This window comes from Oncorhynchus nerka, linkage group LG28 (genome assembly GCF_034236695.1).
Source record: "Oncorhynchus nerka isolate Pitt River linkage group LG28, Oner_Uvic_2.0, whole genome shotgun sequence".
NCBI lineage: Eukaryota > Metazoa > Chordata > Actinopteri > Salmoniformes > Salmonidae > Oncorhynchus > Oncorhynchus nerka.
The window spans coordinates 78,913,571-78,936,701 of NC_088423.1; the positions used below are offsets into that span (position 1 = coordinate 78,913,571).

The window sequence follows — 23,131 nt, forward strand, 5'->3', positions numbered from 1 at the left end:
TAATTAACTACACTCATGTTTTGTTTTTCCCCTCGACAAACTTGAATCGAGTGAAACATTCGGCAGGGCTCGTATTTAACATTTCGGACCACAAAGATACATTTCAAAGCTTTGAGTTATGCTTTTGATGTGGATATTCTCTGTAGATTAGATATTATTTTAAGATCCCTTTGTTTAAAAATTCATTTTTAATATCCCTGCATAAAATGCATGCCAATTCCCTACATAACCAACCATCGGTGCAATTAACATCTTCGATCGAGCTCATATTCCTGATAATTAATACAGACTCAGTGGATCCCCTGTGATCGCTCGCAGGGTTTGACTCTTCCACAGCATCCCGTTCATTTACAGAATGAGTTTCATCCTAATGAAAATGGAATGTGAAACTTTAATGAACAGTTCTCAACAGTCATGATAATAAAAACTACGAAACAACACCAAGTCCAGCTCAACATAGCCAGCCCACTGAACATGTGTAGCGACATCAAACCAATTAAGACTGATGATAAATATGAACACTAGTGGGTATTGAGACACCATGACTGGAAAGCCAAGCTGAAAACAAGTGTATGTGAATGCCTCATCATTAAAACTGTGTGACAGTGTTGCAGAGCAATGATAGAGATTTATACAAATCACTAGAATGGATCTGTCTGTGGGATTGAACAAGGCACTGGTATCACTTTTAAGAGTTTAGATATGAATAGATACAGGCTACCTTTGTGTGAATATTGCAGGAGCCATGTCAAAGGTTCCACTATTATTTGCAAGTAAAGGGTCCTGACAATTCAGAATTTCTGGTTGCAGATTGTGATAGTAATAAATTAAAATTGATTTTGTATGCATAGATATTTTCAAAGGTCAAAATGTTCTTCATTTACCCTACTCTAGTAGCAGTTCTTCTTTGCGATGTAAGTCACCTTGTTGTGTTTCACCTCTCACTCCTCCAGTGGAAACATGATGGGAAACAAGAGAAGCGTTTTAGAAGTGGCCTCTAAAATTGTGTCTGTACATCATGAACACATAGGGTTAGCTTCCTCACGGGAGGCCCAAAGTGTTTTCACAACATCTTTGAACACGGGCTTGGGTATGGATGCAGACAGTAGAGTCACAGGCTTGGGTATGGAGGCAGACAGTGGGGTCACAGGCTTGGGTATGGAGGCACACAGTGGAGTCACAGGCTTGGGTATGGAGGCAGACAGTGGGATCACAGGTTTGGGTATGGAGGCAGACAGTGGGGTCACAGGCTTGGGTATGGAGGCAGACAGTGGGGTCACAGGCTTGGGTATGGAGGCAAACAGTGGGGTCACAGGCTTGGGTATGGAGGCACACAGTGGGGTCACAGGCTTGGGTATGGAGGCAGACAGTGGAGTCACAGGCTTGGGTATGGAGGCAAACAGTGGGGTCACGGGCTTGGGTATGGAGGCAGACAGTGGGGTCACAGGCTTGGGTATGGAGGCAGACAGTGGGGTCACAGGCTTGGGTATGGAGGCAAACAGTGGGGTCACAGGCTTGGGTATGGAGGCACACAGTGGGGTCACAGGCTTGGGTATGGAGGCAGACAGTGGAGTCACAGGCTTGGGTATGGAGGCAAACAGTGGGGTCACGGGCTTGGGTATGGAGGCAGACAGTGGGGTCACAGGCTTGGGTATGGAGGCAGACAGTGGGGTCACAGGCTTGGGTATGGATGCAGACAGTGGGGTCACAGGCTTGGGTATGGAGGCAGACAGTGGGGTCACAGGCTTGGGTATGGAGGTAGACAGTGGGGTCACGGGCTTGGGTATGGAGGCAGACAGTGGGGTCACGGGCTTGGGTATGGAGGCAGACAGTGGGGTCACGGGCTTGGGTATGGAGGTAGACAGTGGGGTCACGGGCTTGGGTATGGAGGTAGACAGTGGAGTCACGGGCTTGGGTATGGAGGCAGACAGTGGGGTCATGGGCTTGAGTATGGATGCAGACAGTGGGGTCACAGGCTTGGGTATGGAGGCAGACAGTGGGGTCACAGGCTTGGGTATGGAGGTAGACAGTGGGTTCACGGGCTTGGGTATGGAGGTAGACAGTGGGGTCACGGGCTTGGGTATGGAGGTAGACAGTGGGGTCACGGGCTTGGGTATGGAGGCAGACAGTGGGGTCACGGGCTTGGGTATGGAGGCAGACAGTGGGGTCACGGGCTTGGGTATGGAGGTAGACAGTGGGGTCACGGGCTTGGGTATGGAGGTAGACAGTGGGGTCACGGGCTTGGGTATGGAGGTAGACAGTGGGGTCACGGGCTTGGGTATGGAGGTAGACAGTGGGGTCACGGGCTTGGGTATGGAGGTAGACAGTGGGGTCACGGGCTTGGGTATAGAGGCAGACAGTGGGGTCACGGGCTTGGGTATGGAGGTAGACAGTGGGGTCACGGGCTTGGGTATGGAGGTAGACAGTGGGGTCACGGGCTTGGGTATGGAGGCAGACAGTGGGGTCACGGGCTTGGGTATGGAGGCAGACAGTGGGGTCACGGGCTTGGGTATGGAGGTAGACAGTGGGGTCACGGGCTTGGGTATGGAGGTAGACAGTGGGGTCACGGGCTTGGGTATGGAGGTAGACAGTGGGGTCACGGGCTTGGGTATGGAGGTAGACAGTGGGGTCACGGGCTTGGGTATGGAGGTAGACAGTGGGGTCACGGGCTTGGGTATGGAGGCAGACAGTGGGGTCACGGGCTTGGGTATGGAGGCAGACAGTGGGTTCACAGGCTTGGGTATGGAAGCAAACAGTGGAGTCACGGCTCCAGAGCATCAACAAATCATCACAGTGTAATCTCTCTTTAGTGAGCAGTGGTACAAGCATGCATGATGTGCACATGCCAACGAGTCAGTTAGACCTGAACAGTGGATCATTAATGGATGTTCCCGACAGGTTCTGGGTCAGCTTTTGTCCTCTGAGGAAGGTTGCTGACTGTATTTCAATACTTCTCTCTGACAACAGAGACTGCAGACCCATAAACTTGTATCAATCTACTGGGAGGATTGGACTGGGAGGAGTGTTAATGGACTATTCTCTCTCCTAAGGGTTTAGATGTAATGATCCCCTAAGAAAGATCAATTACAGTGAGGATCTGAACATAAAGGTTCTATTAAGAGGGAGAAAACAGCTCCCTTCAAACTACATATCTAAAATGTCTTGTCAGCTCCAATGAACTTGTTCAACAGCGTTTCAACAGCACTGAAGGCCCTCTGACACTCTACAAGGGTACCGTGGAGAGTTTGGGCAGAACTTTGCCAGAGCACATCAAATAGGAGGAGCAACATGATGGATCCAGCTGCTAAACTGTTGTCATTTTGACTTTGGATCGCAGCACAGTTTTAGTCTTTTACTTTGCAGTATGTCCACGTCACATACTCTATCATTACATACCAAAGAAAAGTCTATTTCCCTCAGTGCTGAGGCCCATTTTTTACCAGACCTTGCCAGCCTTGGTAAATTCTGAAAGGTAGATTATCTCAGACCCCCATATCATTCTATTGCACCCACAGGTAGTTTGGCCTGTAACTTCACCACACACTTGACTAACCAGAAATACAAGAGGTGTACAGTAAATATGTAAAAGATGTAATGTACTCGCTCAAAGTTAATCTAACTTCCCTGAACTATACAAAGGCCAGAGATAGGAAAGTTTGAGGCTGGCGAAAGGCACAGGCGCTAATAAATAGGCCGCATTAACGAATGCTTTTTAATATCAGCGTCTTAATGGGGTGACAGTGTTGAATTATCTATAGGCCTCAGTGAATCAAAAAGGACCATCAAACCAGAACTTGAGAGCAGTGTCTTGTAATTGAATAATACATTACATGTGGCAATTATTTCTGTTAGAACCAGACTGAGAAATCAATAACCAAGGGATCAAATCAGTGACTGTGGAGCTCTTGTCTCCTTCCCCCCAGTGGCCAATTACATCATGGCAGTTTAAACACCTGCACAGTGTCCCCGCTCCTCACTTCTAGTGACCCGGAACACTGCCAGGAAGGAGGGTGTCACTGATGTGGATTCCAGTGACCATTCAATCCAATACCAGGCATTCTAAAGAGAAAAATGGGTGGAGATTCAAGTGTCATTAGAATAGGTGCTGTTTGTCTCTGAGACATATTTTGGATTGGGTTGATATTTGTGGGCAACATTTTTCAAAAATGCTATCATTGTTATAAAGTATTAGAGATCAAGACATGTTTACTAATAAAAAGCGATGGGGAGTATTGCAATCTTTGTTGAGATAATATGCACAGCCTGACCTGCAGTTATAAATGATGCATCAGTGTTTCCCTTCAGGCAGTATCAGGCAGGCGTGACGTGCAGGGTGTATAGAGGTCTGTTTAATGAACATGTCCCATTACACACAGAAGGATGCATCATGCCCAACAACACACAGGTGGCACTGAAACCAACCCTGTCCACCCTCGATGGTCTGTTGGTATAGTGAATGCAATTTGCTTTTGTCTGAAATATTCACGTCTTTTAAAAAGCCAGATATCAGGTTTCATTAAATGTTGATGCCGCGGGTTGGTGGGTGAAGAGAACAGCGGGCACATCAAAGGCTTGTTATGACCAGTGAATACTAATACAGAGAGGCTCCTGTCAGTGTAACATCTCCAACATGAAGGACACCCAACAGCCCCCACTCTACTCTGTGTGTGCCCACCTCAGCCCTGTCTGTTGCCCTATACAACCCAGAGAGACAAAGAAAAAACACACCATTCTCCATCTCAGCCCTGTATACTAGTATGGAGAGTGTGGTTTCCCTCCTCTTTTGACCGAAGTAGGCTAATATTCCATCTCTGTTTACTTCCACGGAAGTGCAGAGTTCTTAATTCCCAGCGAGATCCTTTCTATTTGACTCATGGGAATTGGTCAAACGTATTCCTCTGCTCACCTCTCTGACTCTCCTCCTACACTACTTCACACATTGTGTGTTCTTGTTTTCTGAGGAACGGGGCTTTGCTTTCTCTCGTCTGAGAATCAAAAACCTTTTGACAGTCAACACAGCACAACAAACATTCTCCTAGGCGCTGGTAGCCTCCAGTCACAGGCTATTTGTGTTCCAGGTTAGATTGATTAGTACTCTCATGTGCATCTTGTGTGTTTGTGTGTGTGTGTGTGCACCCCTGTGTGTGTGTTTGTTATAACATCTCCCTCTCTTTTAGTATAAAGAAAACCTAACGCTCCCCACAAGTTAATATTTGACTTTGGTGAAGGACATGAGTGCTTTAAAGCTGTAATTCTCCATGATGGAGCTGAGGGAGACTATAGAAAAGCAGTGAACCTTGCCAAAGGCACAATGTGAGTCCTGAATTAACACAAATAGTGGAACAGGCCTCATCAAAACAGTCCTTCACCTCCAGGATCTGCTCAGAAAGCCTGCTTTAACACCTTCCTGTCTATAGGTGAGTTGTTGAGTGGGAAATAGAAATGTACAGATACCCTGATAACCGGTGCAATGTAAAACCCTACATATAAATCCAAAGGCTGCTTTTACTGTGCCTGCCTTTACCTATATACCTGTATATCTAGGTGATATTAAACGGTTACTCCATGGTTCAATTCAGGGTTACTCCATCAGGCATTAAAACAGCCCTTTGTTAATCATGAACAATCTGCCTTCTTAGAGGACAGATGACACAGACTAAAGTCAGCTGTTTATGTCTGAGGTCTCCACCTCTAAAGAGGAGTACAGGGAGGTATTTTTTGCCCATTTCTACTGTGACCCAGATGGAGAGACGAGGGCCACCAAGGGCCCCTGTGAGGAAGGTGGAGGACAGCGTATCGCTGCGGTGGTCATGCATGGTGAACCACGGAGAGGAGAGATGTGGCACTCAAGAAATAAAAATCATGGGCAGGACTGCGGCACTACACTGCTCTGATGTGGAGAGGGAGAGAGCCACACTGGAGCGAGTTTTACAGAAGGTTAAAACATCCACAGGCTACTTGAATGAAGACGTGCACAACCAAAGGACTTAACATCAAAAGAGCCTGTGTTTTCAGCTATTCTGTGTGGTGGGTTGGCTTTGCATATTTTATGGCAGTCGGGTTCAGATCCATGCTCCTCTCTCTATTGATATGAGCAGAAACCTGGTTACAAATGTATTTTAATGAAAGGGAATCTCTTTTTTGAGGTTCAACCTCTTGTTTGACCACTGTGTAGAATTTCAATCATTTCTTTACAGTAGAACTAGCAGGGAACCCTACTAACTAGTGGAAGCCTGTGCCCCTGTGTAGTTCCCTGTGCAGTTGTTACCCTGAAGGGCAGAAGGAGAGTGAGAAGACAGGGTTGGTTTCTCCACATAAAAGACTACTGCTGACCTATGGTTCCAGCCAGGTCTTTAAAGAAATGGATGACAATCAAAAGGACAAATGTGACGGGAATCCTGTGTGAGGTAACACATGAATGCGAAGCGCGGCCCGCCGGTTCTGTGATGTCTTTGACCTGGTAGTTCAAAGCTGCTGCTGGACCTTTGGACCTCTCTCAGTGTGTGTGCCTCAGACAAAGGCTTTGTTCATATTAAAGTAAACCCACCACATTGTTCCTTTGAGCAACACAGCACCTTTCAGAAAGCACAGGGATGATACTGCTGCTGCAGACCTGGACAAATCTACATTTTGTCTGCAAACAGAATACAGAAAGTTCGTCTGAGATTCTACTGCATCATACTTTCCATTGAAATGTTCATTCCCTGTGATGTTGTTTCTCTCCAAGGCAATGAACCTGTTTTATGATTGGTGAAGCATTCCCTTCTCTCACCCTTTCGTTTGCTTGAGTACATGTGAGGAATTCATTGAGCTTCCACTGTTTAAATCTGTCCACTGAACTCAACCAAGATATACCTCAGCAGCACACGGCTCGCCTATTTGAAACATAACCTATAGCGTTCATTCATTAAATGTACAGTTTTCTCAACAAGTGCATCCTTGTGATGAGCCACACAAGTGCACCTCTGTTTGTGGGGAGAGAGAGGCACAAGGCAGGGTGGTGTGTGGTGCTACAGGAAGCCCGTTACGGTGTAGAACGAGGGGCGGGGAGGTGCTTTCTCTAGCCTACGGTAATAGTTAACCATGTCAAAGCAGAGAACAGAGGCCCTGGCTCAGGAAGGCAGCTTGTGGTGCCTCCATTTCTCCAGAGACACAAGGCTGAGCAGGGCTTTGATCTTGAAAGTGTGGCTGGAAGACAATATACTGGAAGCATGTGACCCTCTGTGTCTTTGGTGGGGATGGTGTCTGAGGGAAGGTAGAACCATGCTAATGGTGCTCTGCCTCACTGTGCTCAGCAAAGCAAAGCCTCTGTGTTGCTGTGTACACTACCTAGTGGACTATACACACTAATGGGAAGAACTGTCCTCAGCACTAAGGTAACAGCAGAACCAAACAAACTACTGGGTGTATGAAACTATGTGATGTTTTCATGTGAACTGTATATGTCTACAGCAGGAATATGATAAGCAGTGTGGTCAGGTGGTTGTATTACTGGCTGGATGATATTACCTGGACTATCCAGAAATGCAAAGCCACAATTACTTACATAGGAAGGTAGAATCAACCAACGACCATACACACTCTGTGAATACTGGCTCCACATAAAACCTTATTGTGACCTTAATACATGTGTGATCACAAGACGCATGTTCCCACAATAAGAGGCTCTGCCAACCAGTGCCAACCAGTTTATTACCCATGGAGATCCCTCGAACTCCGCGCTAATGAGTTATCTGACAATGAAACCCTCGTGCAGCACATCACCTTTAAGAGCACATCAAGATGCTCCTCTTTATCAAACATACTGGTACAAGCTTTGTCTGTCAATTACAATTAGGCCTCAGTGATGATGGCCCTTCTGGAATGTATATACAGTATGCATATGTGAACACATGCCTGCTTTACACTACGGAGTACACAGGGCATTCCGACGATTTGTACAAAGGGGGCCTTCAAATCAGAGCAGCACAACGCCGGCCTTGGGAAGTCTGTTTAATGTTGTCTTTAGGATATCCATTCAACATGATAAATGGGTCCCTGTGGGTCTGGGATGGCTGGGTGGGCCTGGGGGTGTGACGTCACCATGGTTGACCAGGCCGCTGTACTGTGAGGGGTGTGGTGTTGGAGACATATGGCGAGGGCTGTTGTACGACAACAACCACTGGCACACAGACATACGTACAGCCACTTCTCAGTGCCAAGGGGCCTGGTTGGTAGGGAGAGTTTATTCAATTAAATGATACATCTAGGTTGATACATCTGTGTTGTTGATGTATAATTTAACAGTCTATTTTACTGATGGGGAGGTTGCCATTCATTTCTAAATATTTGCGTAAAAGTTGCGGGATTTCTTTGCATAGTTCACTTTCATATGCCAAACTTTATAAAATAATCATGACAACAAAATTGGACTGAGCAACAAAGACTTCCTAGGTTATCAGCTTGTTGGGTTGCACATGAGAATTAATCCGAGAAGGTCTGTCGACGAGTTTAGTTAGACATTACCAGCTGATGAACTGGTAATGGTGAGAAAAAGTCCTCTTCCCTGGTCATTCCAACGCAGTGTAAAAGTCCTCTTCCCTGGTCATTTCAACGCAGTGTAAAAGTCCTCTTCCCTGGTCATTCCAACGCAGTGTAAAAGGCCTCTTCCCTGGTCATTCCAACACAGTGTAAAAGTCCTCTTCCCTGGTCATTCCAACGCAGTGTAAAAGGCCTCTTCCCTGGTCATTCCAACACAGTGTAAAAGGCCTCTTCCCTGGTCATTCCAACACAGTGTAAAAGGCCTCTTCCCTGGTCATTACAACACAGTGTAAAAGGCCTCTTCCCTGGTCATTCCAACACAGTGTAAAAGGCCTCTTCCCTGGTCATTACAACACAGTGTAAAAGGCCTCTTCCCTGGTCATTACAACACAGTGTAAAAGGCCTCTTCCCTGGTCATTACAACACAGTGTAAAAGGCCTCTTACCTGGTCATTACAACACAGTGTAAAAGGCCTCTTCCCTGGTCATTCCAACACAGTGTAAAAGTCCTCTTCCCTGGTCATTCCAACGCAGTGTAAAAGGCCTCTTCCCTGGTCATTACAACACAGTGTAAAAGGCCTCTTCCCTGGTCATTACAACACAGTGTAAAAGTCCTCTTCCCTGGTCATTCCAACGCAGTGTAAAAGGCCTCTTCCCTGGTCATTTCAACACAGTGTAAAAGGCCTCTTCCCTGGTCATTACAACACAGTGTAAAAGGCCTCTTCCCTGGTCATTACAACACAGTGTAAAAGGCCTCTTCCCTGGTCATTCCAACGCAGTGTAAAAGGCGTCTTCGCTGGTCATTTCAACACAGTGTAAAAGGCCTCTTCCCTGGTCATTTCAACACAGTGTAAAAGGCATCTTCCCTGGTCATTCCAACACAGTGTAAAAGGCCTCTTCCCTGGTCATTACAACACAGTGTAAAAGGCCTCTTCCCTGGTCATTACAACACAGTGTAAAAGGCCTCTTCCCTGGTCATTACAACACAGTGTAAAAGGCCTCTTCCCTGGTCATTCCAACACAGTGTAAAAGGCCTCTTCCCTGGTCATTCCAACACAGTGTAAAAGGCCTCTTCCCTGGTCATTACAACACAGTGTAAAAGGCCTCTTCCCTGGTCATTACAACACAGTGTAAAAGGCCTCTTACCTGGTCATTACAACACAGTGTAAAAGGCCTCTTCCCTGGTCATTCCAACACAGTGTAAAAGTCCTCTTCCCTGGTCATTCCAACGCAGTGTAAAAGGTCTCTTCCCTGGTCATTACAACACAGTGTAAAAGGCCTCTTCCCTGGTCATTACAACACAGTGTAAAAGTCCTCTTCCCTGGTCATTCCAACGCAGTGTAAAAGGCCTCTTCCCTGGTCATTTCAACACAGTGTAAAAGGCCTCTTCCCTCGTCATTACAACACAGTGTAAAAGGCCTCTTCCCTGGTCATTCCAACACAGTGTAAAAGGCCTCTTCCCTGGTCATTCCAACACAGTGTAAAAGGCCTCTTCCCTGGTCATTCCAACACAGTGTAAAAGGCCTCTTCCCTGGTCATTCCAACACAGTGTAAAAGTCCTCTTCCCTGGTCATTCCAACACAGTGTAAAAGGCCTCTTCCCTGGTCATTCCAACACAGTGTAAAAGGCCTCTTCCCTGGTCATTACAACACAGTGTAAAAGGCCTCTTCCCTGGTCATTACAACACAGTGTAAAAGGCGTCTTCGCTGGTCATTCCAACACAGTGTAAAAGGCCTCTTCGCTGGTCATTTCAACACAGTGTAAAAGGCGTCTTCGCTGGTCATTCCAACACAGTGTAAAAGTATTTTTACTGCAAGACGACACATACCAATCAAACAAATCAAAGCATCCTCACCTGTAAAGCAGAAAAATACACACAGTAGTGTCATCACACCTTAGTGATTTTCTGTGATTCCAAAGCGTCTTAGGGCTCTTACCTCAGTAACCCTCATACTGGAAGTTTTTTTAACTTATCTTAAGAAGATTAACCTTCTATAAAAAAATTACGTAATAAAGCTGGTAATGTAGCAAAAGGAAAAACTAACAAATAGTTCCTTAACAACACTGACTTGATTTGTGGTCTTATGTAGGGTGAAATTTTGGAGATGCATGGCTCTTTGCTGCCACCCTGAGGGGTTTGACGGGTATCACATGTTTGGGCTCTGAGTGTTATATCACTGTCACTGAGCCTTCTCTTATTTCAAATGTATTTCCATTGAATATGGCCATCATCTCACTCTCTCCTTGTGGAATAGCTGGATCTGACATTACATTTGAGACAGTGAAACATGGCTAAGTAATGGTGTGTACATTCACTATGGATGAGGGTCATTTGGAATTGAGTATATGTGATAATAGATTTTGAGAAAATGCCCTTGGCCCTCACAGTACCAAACCGGTCACTAATGCACAATTTGAAGACAAATTGTGTAGCTCTTCATCTCACTCCTCTCTTTTGATATAGAAATCCTCATTTTATCGGGGCACAATTAAATCCAATGGGTTATGATTATTGTAAGTTCAATGCCATGCGCAGCAATTTCAGAGTTCATCTTAAAAATCTTGAAAGTCTTTGGAAACTCCAATTGGAGGATATCCAGATAAAATACAACAGTTTCATTCAGCACTGACATGCAGGAAGGCAAATTAGGCCATGAAATGAAACCCAGCAGACTCCAATGTTCATCATGGTGCATTATGAATATAATATGAATGCGTTGTATTATTGAATAGCTTCTTCTTGTAGGTGGAATGGAGGCGGACAGAGCAGAGAGACGATGTGTTTTGAGTTTTAAAAAGTGTGAAAGCTATGTTCGTATGGTAATATTTTATGGTCTTACCTTTGGTCAATGGATGACTAGAGAGATGGGAAACTTCCTAAGTAACATAGTTCATTTGAATTAACCCTGCCCATTTATTCAATCAATTCTAAGCAGAATATTTTAGCAAGATTAAAACAGTTGTGTAATACTATATGTGTGCACTGCACAGTACGCATATATGCCACTGTGTGTTGCAGGTCTACACTTTCAGATAATGTCTATAGAGAGGCCTCTGCTTACAGTTTATATGCATACAGTAGCCCTTTCTCACCTACCACAGACTTGGTCAAACTGAATTTGCTTTCTCGACACTATTTTGGCTCAGGCCCAATGTCTTTAATCACCTCATGATACATTTAGCTTCAACTAGCAGTTTAATGTAATTGAAGCTCTTTTATAGTGCAGGGAAACCACTGACCTCAGCGCTTTTATAATAACTTACTCAACAAGGCTCAAGCCTGGCAGAGTGCCCTCCTCTTATTTTCGGTCTTATTGATTGTAATTGTGTACGTCAGAGGATGGGCAGCCAGGGAGAGCAGGACAATGTGTCATAGTGATTGATGATCCACCACCTCCATACTAAACCTCATCCCACAACCTGTATGTGTCAGGACCAGGTTATGAACCCGGGTCTCCGGAGTGAGAAACCGTCACTTAACCAACTGAGCCACGAATAGTTGGCAGAACCCAGAAGATGAGGCAGACACAGCAGTACTTGAGACGATGTATTTAATGAAGTAAAAAATGAAGTTCTTCAGGAAAACATGTAACTCCACAACCTCAAAAGGAATTCCACAAGAACAAAGGTAATCCTCCAAGACAAAAAGGTAAATCCACAAGGTGGAAGGTATAGCACAAAAAGCCTCAAAAAATACTCAAAAACAAACAAGAACAAAAAACAGAATTCCACAAGAGAGTCCACCGGGATCAACAAGAGTTCACAGAGTACTAGGGCTGGGTGCTAACATACAAACACAGAGCAAAGGACTGAGGAAAACAAAGGGTTTAAAATACAATCAGGGGAAACGAGGCACAGGTGCAAATAATAATGGGGATCAAGGAAAAACAAAAGGTCAAAAGGCACAATGGGGGCATCTAGTGACCAAAAACCGGAACAACCCTGGCCAAATCCTGACAGAATCCCCCCCCTAGGAACGGCTCCTGACGTTCCTACCAGCTCTCTCAGGGTGGAGAGCCCTGAACTGACGAATGAGGTCAGGGTCCAGTATGTCTTTGGCAGGAACCCAGGAGCGCTCCTCGGGACCGTAGCCTTCCCAGTCCACCAGATACTGCCAGGACCGCTGCACCCGGCGGGAATCCAGTATCCGATGGACGGTATAAGCAGGCTGGCCTCCAATGACACGAGGCGGAGGTCTGTCTGCGGGGACAAGGGGAGAAAAAAACAACAGGTTTTAATAAGGAAATGTGAAATGTGGGATTAATCTTAAGGGATCTGGGTAAGTGTAGGCGATAAGAAACTGGGTTAACTCTCCTGGCAACCTTAAAGGGGCCGATGTATTTTTGGGACAGCTTGCGAGACTCCACCCGTAGTGGTAAGTCTCTTGTGGAGAGCCAGACTCTCTGGCCGGGGCGCAGGGTAGGCCCGGGACGGCGACGTCTGTTGGCTTGTTGTTGGTACCTCTGTGAGGAACGCATAAGATTAAGACGGGTCTTCCTCCACATAAGCCGACAGCGTCTGACGAACTTCAAGGCTGAAGGCACTCTGACTTCTGCCTCCTGGTCCGGGAACAATGGAGGGGCATAGCCAAACTGACACTCGTGCGGGGACATACCAGTGGAGGAGGAGCGCAAGGTGTTGTGCGCGTATTCGGCCCAAACAATGAAGGACGACCATGTGGACGGGTTGTTACGAGTCATACATCGGAGGGTGGCTTCCAGCTCTTGATTCATCCTCTGTTTGGCCGTTGGACTCCGGATGGTACCCTGAAGATAGACTGGCAGAAGCACCCATGAGTTGGCAGAAGGCCTTCCAAAACCTTGAGGCGAACTGGGGACCTCTGTCAGAAACCATATCTTGAGGAATGCCGAAGACTCGAACACATGATTAATTACCAACTCAGCCGTCTCCTTGGCAGAAGGTAACTTAGTCAGAGGGACGAACCTGGCCGCCTTTGAAAACCTGTCGATTATGACTAGGATAGTAGTATTGCCATGGGATGGAGGAAGGCCAGTAATAAAGTCCAACGAGATATGGGACCAGGGTCTGTGGGGAATAGGTAAAGGGTGAAGGAGTCCTTGAGGGCGGAGGTGAGAAGATTTGCCCTGGCAGCACACGGGGCAGGCATTGACGAAAGAGGCAACGTCTTCTCTTATGGTAGGCCACCAGAACTTACGCTGGATGAACTCCAAGGTGCGACCTACGCCCGGGTGACAGGTGAGGCGAGAGGAGTGCCCCCACAGAAGGACCTGAGTCCTCACTGCCTTGGGGACAAACAACCGATTGGCAGGACCCCCTTTCGGGTACGGTTCGATAGCTTGAGCTCGTCTCACGGTATCCTCAACTTGCCACGAAATCGGAGCCACGATCTTAGCAGCAGGAAGGACAGGCATGTCCGTGTCATCTCGAATGGCAGGAGCGTAGACTCGGGACAGGGCATCCGGTTTGAGATTCTTCGACCCGGGCCGATAGGTGAGGATAAACTGGAATCGATTGAAGAAAAGAGACCATCTAGCTTGTCTAGAGTTCAACCGCTTCGCCTGCTGGATATACTCCAGATTTTTGTGGTCCCTAAGCACTTGAAACGGGTGAGAAGCCCCCTCGAGCCAGTGTCTCCATTCCTTCAATGCCATCTTAACCGCTAGGAGTTCACGATCCCCCACATCGTAGTTCCTCTCAGCCGGGGTAAGCCGGTGTGAGAAGAAAGCGCACGGATGAAGCTTCTTGTCTTCACCCTCTGAGACAGGACAGCTCCAACACCAACCTCTGAGGCGTCTACCTCCACCACAAACGGTTCATCCGTAGTCGGTAGTATCAGGATGGGAGCAGAGAGGACGCGCTGCTTGAGTCCTTGGAAGGCCGTCTCAGCTTCTCTTCCCCACAAAAACCTTGCATTGCCACCCTTGGTTAAAGCTGAGAGAGGGGCTGCCACCAAGCTGAAGTTCTTGATGAACTTGCGGTAAAAGTTTGTGAAGCCCAGGAAACGCTGAACTTCCTTAACGGATTTGGGGGTGGGCCAATCCGCTACCGCCCCTACCTTCCTGGGGTCCATTTGGACTCGACCGGGTTCCACTACAAATCCCAGGAATTGTACTTGGGATGAATGGAATTCACATTTTTCCGGCTTAACGTACAGATGGCTGTCTAGGAGGCGTTTGAGTACTTGTCTGACATGCTTTGTGTGTTCTTGAAGAGAGCTCGAAGAGATGAGGATGTCATCCAAGTAAACAAACACAAATATGTTAAGCATATCCCTAAGCACATCGTTTATGAGCGCTTGGAACACCGCTGGGGCGTTGGTCAGGCCGAAGGGCATCACCAAGTATTCATAGTGACCAGTAGGCGTGTTGAACGCGGTCTTCCACTCGTCACCAGGTCTGATCCGCACAAGATGGTATGCGTTCCGCAGGTCAAGCTTAGTGAAAACAACTGCTTCCTGGAGCAGCTCGAAGGCTGTGGCCATAAGGTGTAGCGGGTAACGGTTACGGACGGTTATGGCATTGAGTCCCCGGTAGTCGATGCAAGGACGTAATCCACCGTCTTCTTCTTGGCCACAAAGAAAAACCCTGCTCCCGCCGGGGAGGTGGATGGACGCATGAGGCCTGCTTCCAGAGCGTCCTTGATGTAGGTATCCATAGCAGCTCGTTCGGGTGGAGATAGGGAAAAAATCCGACCCCTGGGGGGGCAAGTGCCCGGAAACAGTTCGATGGGGCAATCATAAGGTCTATGGGGTGGTAGCATGGTGGCCCTCTGTTTGCTAAATACCAGTTTGAGGTCATGGTAACACTCGGGAACTCGGGTCAGGTCGATGGATTCTAAAGACTCGGGAGTAGAACTCGGGGAATTCGGGAAAATACATGTAGCTTGGCACGTAGGACCCCACTGCTTGATAGTGCCCACAGACCAGTTGATGTGAGGGTTATGGCTGTGAAGCCAGGGGTATCCAAGGACGAGAGGGAACTCGGAACAGGAGATCAAATGAAAGTTCATCAATTCCTTGTGTTGTGAAACTGAAAGTCGCAAGGAGGTAGTGACATGAGTGACAAGTCCAGATCCCAAAGGGCCTCCATCCAATGTAGTAACCCTCATGGGGTCACTTAGAGGTTCAGAGGGAACGCCATTCTCCTTCGCCCAGACACCATCCATGAAGTTACCTGCGGCTCCAGAGTCTACCAAGGCTTGAAGGTGAAGCTTGTGGTTGTCCCAGGAAAGGGTGACTGGAATGAGCAGACGGGAGTTGGACGGATGGGAGGAGGTTATGTTTCCCGTTACAGTTCCCCCCGGTCTGTACGGGACAGAGAGTTTCCCTGGAGCCCGGGACACGTGGAACGGAAATGGCCCGGTTTGCCGCAATATAGACAGCGTCGCTCCCTCATCCGGCGGTCTCTCTCAGCCTGGGAGATGCGTCCAATCTGCATGGGTTCCGGTGGAGCCAGCGAGGATAAAGGTGGGGACTCGGAGCTGGGACTGATAGGGGCTAGAGGTCTACGGTTGAGTTCTCTCTCTCTCAGACGCTGGTCAATGCGTGAGGCCAACTTGATCAGGGACTAGATTGTCCGGTGGTTCCCGAGTGGCCAGTCCATCTTGGATAGTGTCGGAAAGGCCTTTCAGAAAGCACACAGTGAGCGCCTCGTTGTTCCAGCCACTCGCTGCTGCCACCGTGCGGAACTGGATGGCATAGTCCGTCACGCTGCGCCGACCTTGGTGGAGAGTCAGGAGCTGTTTGGCTGAGTCAGGACCACTGCTTGGGCCTTGAAACACTCGTTTGAATTCCTCAGCAAAGGCAGAGTAGCTGGCACAGCAGGAACTATGGGCATCCCACACAGCAGTAGCCCAGGCCAGGGCTTTTTCCGACAGCAGGGTGATGATATATGCGATCTTAGACCGGTCGGTGGGGAACGACGAGGGTTGCAGCTCGAAGGAGAGAGAACATTGGGTGAGAAACCCTTTACAAGCACTTGGATCACCTGAGAACCGTTGGGGAGGTGAAAGACGAGGTTCAGCCAGAGGGTTAACTGCCATGAGTACGTGAATCTGAGGTACTGGGACGGGAACTGTTGCCGAGGTAAGTCGATCAGATATCTGCTTTATGGAAGTCAGCATCTCCGACAGAAGATGAGAATGTCTAGCCATTAAGGCCTCTTGCTGAACCAGGGCAGCTTCGTGGCGTTGGACAGTCTCCTGGTGGTGGAACAGCCTGGCAACAAGGTCCTGGGAACTGGCTGCCTCTGGGTTCATTTTTTGGCTCTGTGTTTCTGTCAGGATCCGGTTACGAACCCGGGTCTCCGGAGTGAGAAACCGTCACTTAACCAACTGAGCCACGAATAGTTGGCAGAACCCAGAAGATGAGGCAGACACAGCAGTACTTGAGACGATGTATTTAATGAAGTAAAAAATGAAGTTCTTCAGGAAAACATGTAACTCCACAACCTCAAAAGGAATTCCACAAGAACAAAGGTAATCCTCCAAGACAAAAAGGTAAATCCACAAGGTGGAAGGTATAGCACAAAAAGCCTAAAAAAATACTCAAAAACAAACAAACAAGAACAAAAAACAGAATTCCACAAGAGAGTCCACCGGGATCAACAAGAGTTCACAGAGTACTAGGGCTGGGTGCTAACATACAAACACAGAGCAAAGGACTGAGGAAAACAAAGGGTTTAAATACAATCAGGGGAAACGAGGCACAGGTGCAAATAATAATGGGGATCAAGGAAAAACAAAAGGTCAAAAGGCACAATGGGGGCATCTAGTGACCAAAAACCGGAACAACCCTGGCCAAATCCTGACAGTATGAGGAGCTGTCTTATAAAGGGTTTATGTCTAAACCTCATCCCACAACCTGTATGAGGAGCTGTCTTATAAAGGGTTATGTCTAAACCTCATCCCACAACCTGTATGAGGAGCTGTCTTATAAAGGGTTATGTCTAAACCTCATCCCACAACCTGTATGAGGAGCTGTCTTATAAAGGGTTTATGTCTAAACCTCATCTCACAACCTGTATGAGGAGCTGTCTTATAAAGGGTTATGTCTAAACCTCATCCCACAACCTGTATGAGGAGCTGTCTTATAAAGGGTTATGTCTAAACCTCATCCCACAACCTGTATGAGGAGCTGTCTTATAAAGGGTTTATGTCTAAACCTCATCCCACAACCTGTATGAGGAGCTGTCTTATAAAGGGTTTATGTCTAAACCTCATCCCACAACCTGTATGAGGAGCTGTCTTATAAAGGGTTTATGTCTAAACCTCATCCCACAACCTGTATGAGGAGCTGTCTTATAAAGGGTTATGTCTAAACCTCATCCCACAACCTGTATGAGGAGCTGTCTTATAAAGGGTTTATGTCTAAACCTCATCCCACAACCTGTATGAGGAGCTGTCTTATTTATTTTATTTTTATTTTTATTTCACCTTTATTTAACCAGGTAGGCTAGTTGAGAACAGGTTCTCATTTTTAACTGCAACCTGGCCAAGATAAAGCATAGCAGAGTGAACAGACAACACAGAGTTACACATGGAGTAAACAATTAACAAGTCAATAACACAGTAGAGAAAAAAAGGGGAGTCTATATACAATGTGTGCAAAAGGCATGAGGAGGTAGGTGAATAATTACAATATTGCAGATTAACACTGGAGTGATAAATGATCAGATGATCATGTACAGGTAGAGATATTTGTGTGCAAAAGAGCAGAAAGGTAAATAAATAAAAACTGTGGGGATGAGGTAGGTGAGAATGGGTGGGCTATTTACCAATAGATTATGTACAGCTGCAGCGATCGGTTAGCTGCTCAGATAGCTGATGTTTGAAGTTGGTGAGGGAGATAAAAGTCTCCAACTTCAGCGATTTTTGCAAATCGTTCCAGTCACAGGCAGCAGAGTACTGGAACGAAAGGCGGCCGAATGAGGTGTTGGCTTTGGGGATGCTCAATGAGATACACCTGCTGGAGCGCGTGCTACGGATGGGTGTTGCCATCGTGACCAGTGAGCTGAGATAAGGCGGAGCTTTGCCTAGCATGGCCTTGTAGATGACCTGGAGCCAGTGGGTCTGGCGACGAATATGTAGCGAGGGCCAACCGACTAGAGCATACAAGTCGCAGTGGTGGGTAGTATAAGGTGCTTTAGTGACAAAACGGATGGCACTGTGACAAACTGCATCCAGTTTGCTGAGAAGAGTGTTGGAAGCCATTTTGTAGATGACATCGCCGAAGTCGAGGATCGGTAGGATAGTCAGTTTTACAAGGGTAAGCTTGGCAGCGTGAGTGAAGGAGGCTTTGTTGCGGAATAGAAAGCCGACTCTTGATTTGATTTTCGATTGGAGATGTTTGATATGGGTCTGGAAGGAGAGTTTGCAGTCTAGCCAGACACCTAGGTACTTATAGGTGTCCACATATTCAAGGTCGGAACCATCCAGTGTGGTGATGCTAGTCGGGCAAGCGGGTGCAGGCAGCGATCGGTTGAAAAGCATGCATTTGGTTTTACTAGCGTTTAAGAGCAGTTGGAGGCCACGGAAGGAGTGTTGTATGGCATTGAAGCTCGATTGGAGGTTAGATAGCACAGTGTCCAATGACGGGCCGAAAGTGTATAGAATGGTGTCGTCTGCGTAGAGGTGGATCAGGGAATCGCCCGCAGCAAGAGCAACATCATTGATATACACAGAGAAAAGAGTCGGCCCGAGAATTGAACCCTGTGGCACCCCCATAGAGACTGCCAGAGGACCGGACAACATGCCCTCCGATTTGACACACTGAACTCTGTCTGCAAAGTAATTGGTGAACCAGGCAAGGCAGTCATCCGAGAAGCCGAGGCTACTGAGTCTGCCGATAAGAATATGGTGATTGACAGAGTCGAAAGCCTTGGCAAGGTCGATGAAGACGGCTGCACAGTACTGTCTTTTATCGATGGCGGTTATGATGTCGTTTAGTACCTTGAGTGTGGCTGAGGTGCACCCGTGACCGGCTCGGAAACCAGATTGCATAGCGGAGAAGGTACGGTGGGATTCGAGATGGTCAGTGACCTGTTTGTTGACTTGGCTTTCGAGGGGTTTATGTCTAAACCTCATCCCACAACCTGTATGAGGAGCTGTCTTATAAAGGGTTTATGTCTAAACCTCATCCCACAACCTGTATGAGGAGCTGTCTTATAAAGGGTTATGTCTAAACGTCATCCCACAACCTGTATGAGGAGCTGTCTTATAAAGGGTTATGTCTAAACCTCATCCCACAACCTGTATGAGGAGCTGTCTTATAAAGGGTTATGTCTAAACCTCATCCCACAACCTGTATGAGGAGCTGTCTTATAAAGGGTTTATGTCTAAACTTCATCCCACAACCTGTATGAGGAGCTGTCTTATAAAGGGTTATGTCTAAACCTCATCCTACAACCTGTATGAGGAGCTGTCTTATAAAGGGTTATGTCTAAACCTCATCCCACAACCTGTATGAGGAGCTGTCTTATAAAGGGTTTATGTCTAAACCTCATCCCACAACCTGTATGAGGAGCTGTCTTATAAAGGGTTATGTCTCAACCTCATCCCACAACCTGTATGAGGAGCTGTCTTATAAAGGGTTATGTCTAAACCTCATCCCACAACCTGTATGAGGAGCTGTCTTATAAAGGGTTATGTCTAAACCTCATCCCACAACCTGTATGAGGAGCTGTCTTATGAAGGGTTATGTCTAAACCTCATCCCACAACCTGTATGAGGAGCTGTCTTATAAAGGGTTTATGTCTAAACCTCATCCCACAACCTGTATGAGGAGCTGTCTTATAAAGGGTTATGTCTAAACCTCATCCCACAACCTGTATGAGGAGCTGTCTTATAAAGGGTTATGTCTAAACCTCATCCCACAACCTGTATGAGGAGCTGTCTTATAAAGGGTTTATGTCTAAACCTCATCCCACAACCTGTATGAGGAGCTGTCTTATAAAGGGTTATGTCTCAACCTCATCCCACAACCTGTATGAGGAGCTGTCTTATAAAGGGTTTATGTCTAAACCTCATCCCACAACCTGTATGAGGAGCTGTCTTATAAAGGGTTATGTCTAAACCTCATCCCACAACCTGTATGAGGAGCTGTCTTATAAAGGGTTTATGTCTTATCTCATATTGGTGACACCCTGTCTTCTATCACTGTGACGTGTCATTTGTCAAGAGAGCTTGACAAAGTGTGTGACAAAGGGCATGACTTTAACACTACCCTGTTTAAGCCACATGGTGGCGATGCAGTATAGCGTTTGAAAGAGGGATGAGAGGTGGGAAACTGTGGGCTTTGCAGTGTGGTTTCTGAAAATGAGGCGCAATGAACAGAGAGGACAAGCATGTGGGCGTCAGAGTAGAAATACACATCCTAGGAATGCAGTTTAACAAAAGTGAAACAACGCTTCTGGAAGAAAATCATTTCTCACACAGTTTTCATTTGATAAACATGTTTAAAACCTATTCTGTGTATATGTGTTAAATGGTAATATAATCAGGTAATATAATCAGGTAATAACTTTAGAGGGAGGGGGAGGAAGATAATTCCAAGGGTCCAGTCCGTGTTGGACTGTGTACTGGGTGCATCATCGGTGACATGGTGGGTCAGTCTCAAGTCATGTTCTGGGAGACCTTTGATAATGTCAGCGTCAGTTGTGACGCACAGCAATGTGTGGATCATATCCCACTCGCCCACAGAAGAAGACTCTAAACTTCCCCCCAGACTACTCTCTGTTCAACTTCTCAGCCTCCAGCAGTCCAATCAATTCGCTATGACCCTTGATAGTCAGTTGAACAACTCTTGGTTGAACAGCTAGCCTGAACTAAGGATGTATTGAAACTAATTGAATATTGTACAAACTCGCTCCCTAGACATCCAGTTGTCATGTAGTCTGTTGATGAGGGTATTGTGACAGATGCTGCTCCCCAGACAGACACAGAGATAGGCAAGAAGCTCCTTGTACAGCTCCTCTGGGTCTGGGAACAAGCTGTAACATCCACCACCTCCTCCTTCATTATCACTGGTGCTGCTTTCACACACAGCTACTCTCATTCACCAGCTCTGGGTCCCTGTGAGTAACTCTGACCAATCAACTAAGACAGGGGTCGTTTGTGTTGACTATTAGAGGAATCAAACACATTTTTGAACAATCTTCTTCATGATGATCAATACGTCGACATGGAGAACAAAACAAATGGCTCTATATTGTGGCATAGGTATTCACAAGACATGGTTTGTTTTACTTCAACAACGTTGAACTACTCTTTCCATTTTTAGCACCTGATTTGTAGCGGCATGTAAAATACAAAAACAAATCATCACTGAAGTGCCATGGAATTGCTAAAGCAAACATGCTTGAATGTGTCTATGCAAGTGGCACCCTTCCACAAAGGGACTTGCTCTCGTCACAGCAGAATTACTCCTAACATGAGGAGGAAACTGCTGCTATTATCATAATAAGACCCATTATCCAGCTGACCAAGCATGGGCGCATTGGTATTGGGTTTTCTAGAGAGGAGAGGGAATGGCTGCCCTGTCTAATGGTCTTCCTCACCAACCCAGTATTTTCCCCACTAATTCTTCTCTGCTCACTGGAGAGCCCTCCACATTCTGTTTCACAGATAGTGGGTCTCGGGGCCTAGCTTCCTGCCCAACCTGAAGCTGCCCTGGTAAAACAACATAGCCAGCCCCCCAAATGACCTGTCCTGCACTAAGAGTTCACTGATGTGTAAGACTCATATTCTTCTGATTTGAATCAACAGTAGTTTGCTATGTGACGATATCTGTATATTACAAGTGATGGAAAAACTTTATTAGCCCTAGTTAAATATTTAGTTAATGAGACACAAAATTGAGGATCTTACATTATGTTTCACAAGCCTTTATGGATTAATTCAATTGATAGATAAGAGAGGAAAACCTCTCTGGCAGTGGTCTGCACAACTTGCAGACTTGTTTTTACTTTTTAATTACCATTTCTATTTTTTTGTTTTTCCCTCACTCAACTGTTTTTCACTCTGGACGTTTTATCTGGATATGGTTCGTCAGGACTTCCAACAGCCGAAGCTAAGTAGTAACATTAACATGATGCCTTCTAATCGCAGTCGCTGTACTCATAATATACAGGAGAACGATCGCCTTACGGCGAGGATAGCTGTGCTGCAAGCCCAGCTTCAGACGCAATCGTTAGGCAAGGGTAATTTCAGTGTAGGAAAGGATGAAACAGCGTCTGTGTCCCCATTAAGCAGCGAGTCGGAGTCTGAGGCCGAGCCTTCGTAGGTCTCCACTCCTCCCGTTACGGGGTCTGAGACGCAGAAGCTTCTCACCATTAGCTCTGACAAATTGAAAACCCAAGTCATTGGCGACTCCATTACCTGCAGTATTAGACTTAAAATGAATCATCCAGTGATCATACACTGTTTACCGGGGGGCAGGGCTACCGACGTTAAGGCTAATCTGAACATGGTGCTGGCTAAAGCTAAAAATGGCGAGTGTAGAGAGTGTCATGACGTTGGCCTGGGGGGTTGGTTTATGACAGTCATAAATACATCTTCCCTCCTTTTTCCTCTCTCTACACTACTACGGTTACAATTGCAAAACCCTTGGTTAACATAGAGATTCTGGGAACATC

General features: G+C 46.6%; 1 protein-coding gene across 1 annotated transcript; it reads left to right on the forward strand.

Annotated features, from left to right (window-relative positions):
• The first annotated feature begins 1,092 nt into the window (after positions 1-1,092).
• On the forward strand, positions 1,093-2,799 carry LOC135565520 (elastin-like). Its single transcript, XM_065012574.1, has one exon. It carries the CDS (start codon positions 1,093-1,095, stop codon positions 2,797-2,799), a length of 1,707 nt encoding a protein of 568 aa, XP_064868646.1.
• The last annotated feature ends 20,332 nt before the right edge of the window (positions 2,800-23,131 follow it).

Coding starts and splice junctions, on each gene's coding strand:
- LOC135565520 (XM_065012574.1), top strand. CDS start 1,093: ATGGATGCAGACAGTAGAGTCACAGGCTTGGGTATGGAGGCAGACAGT.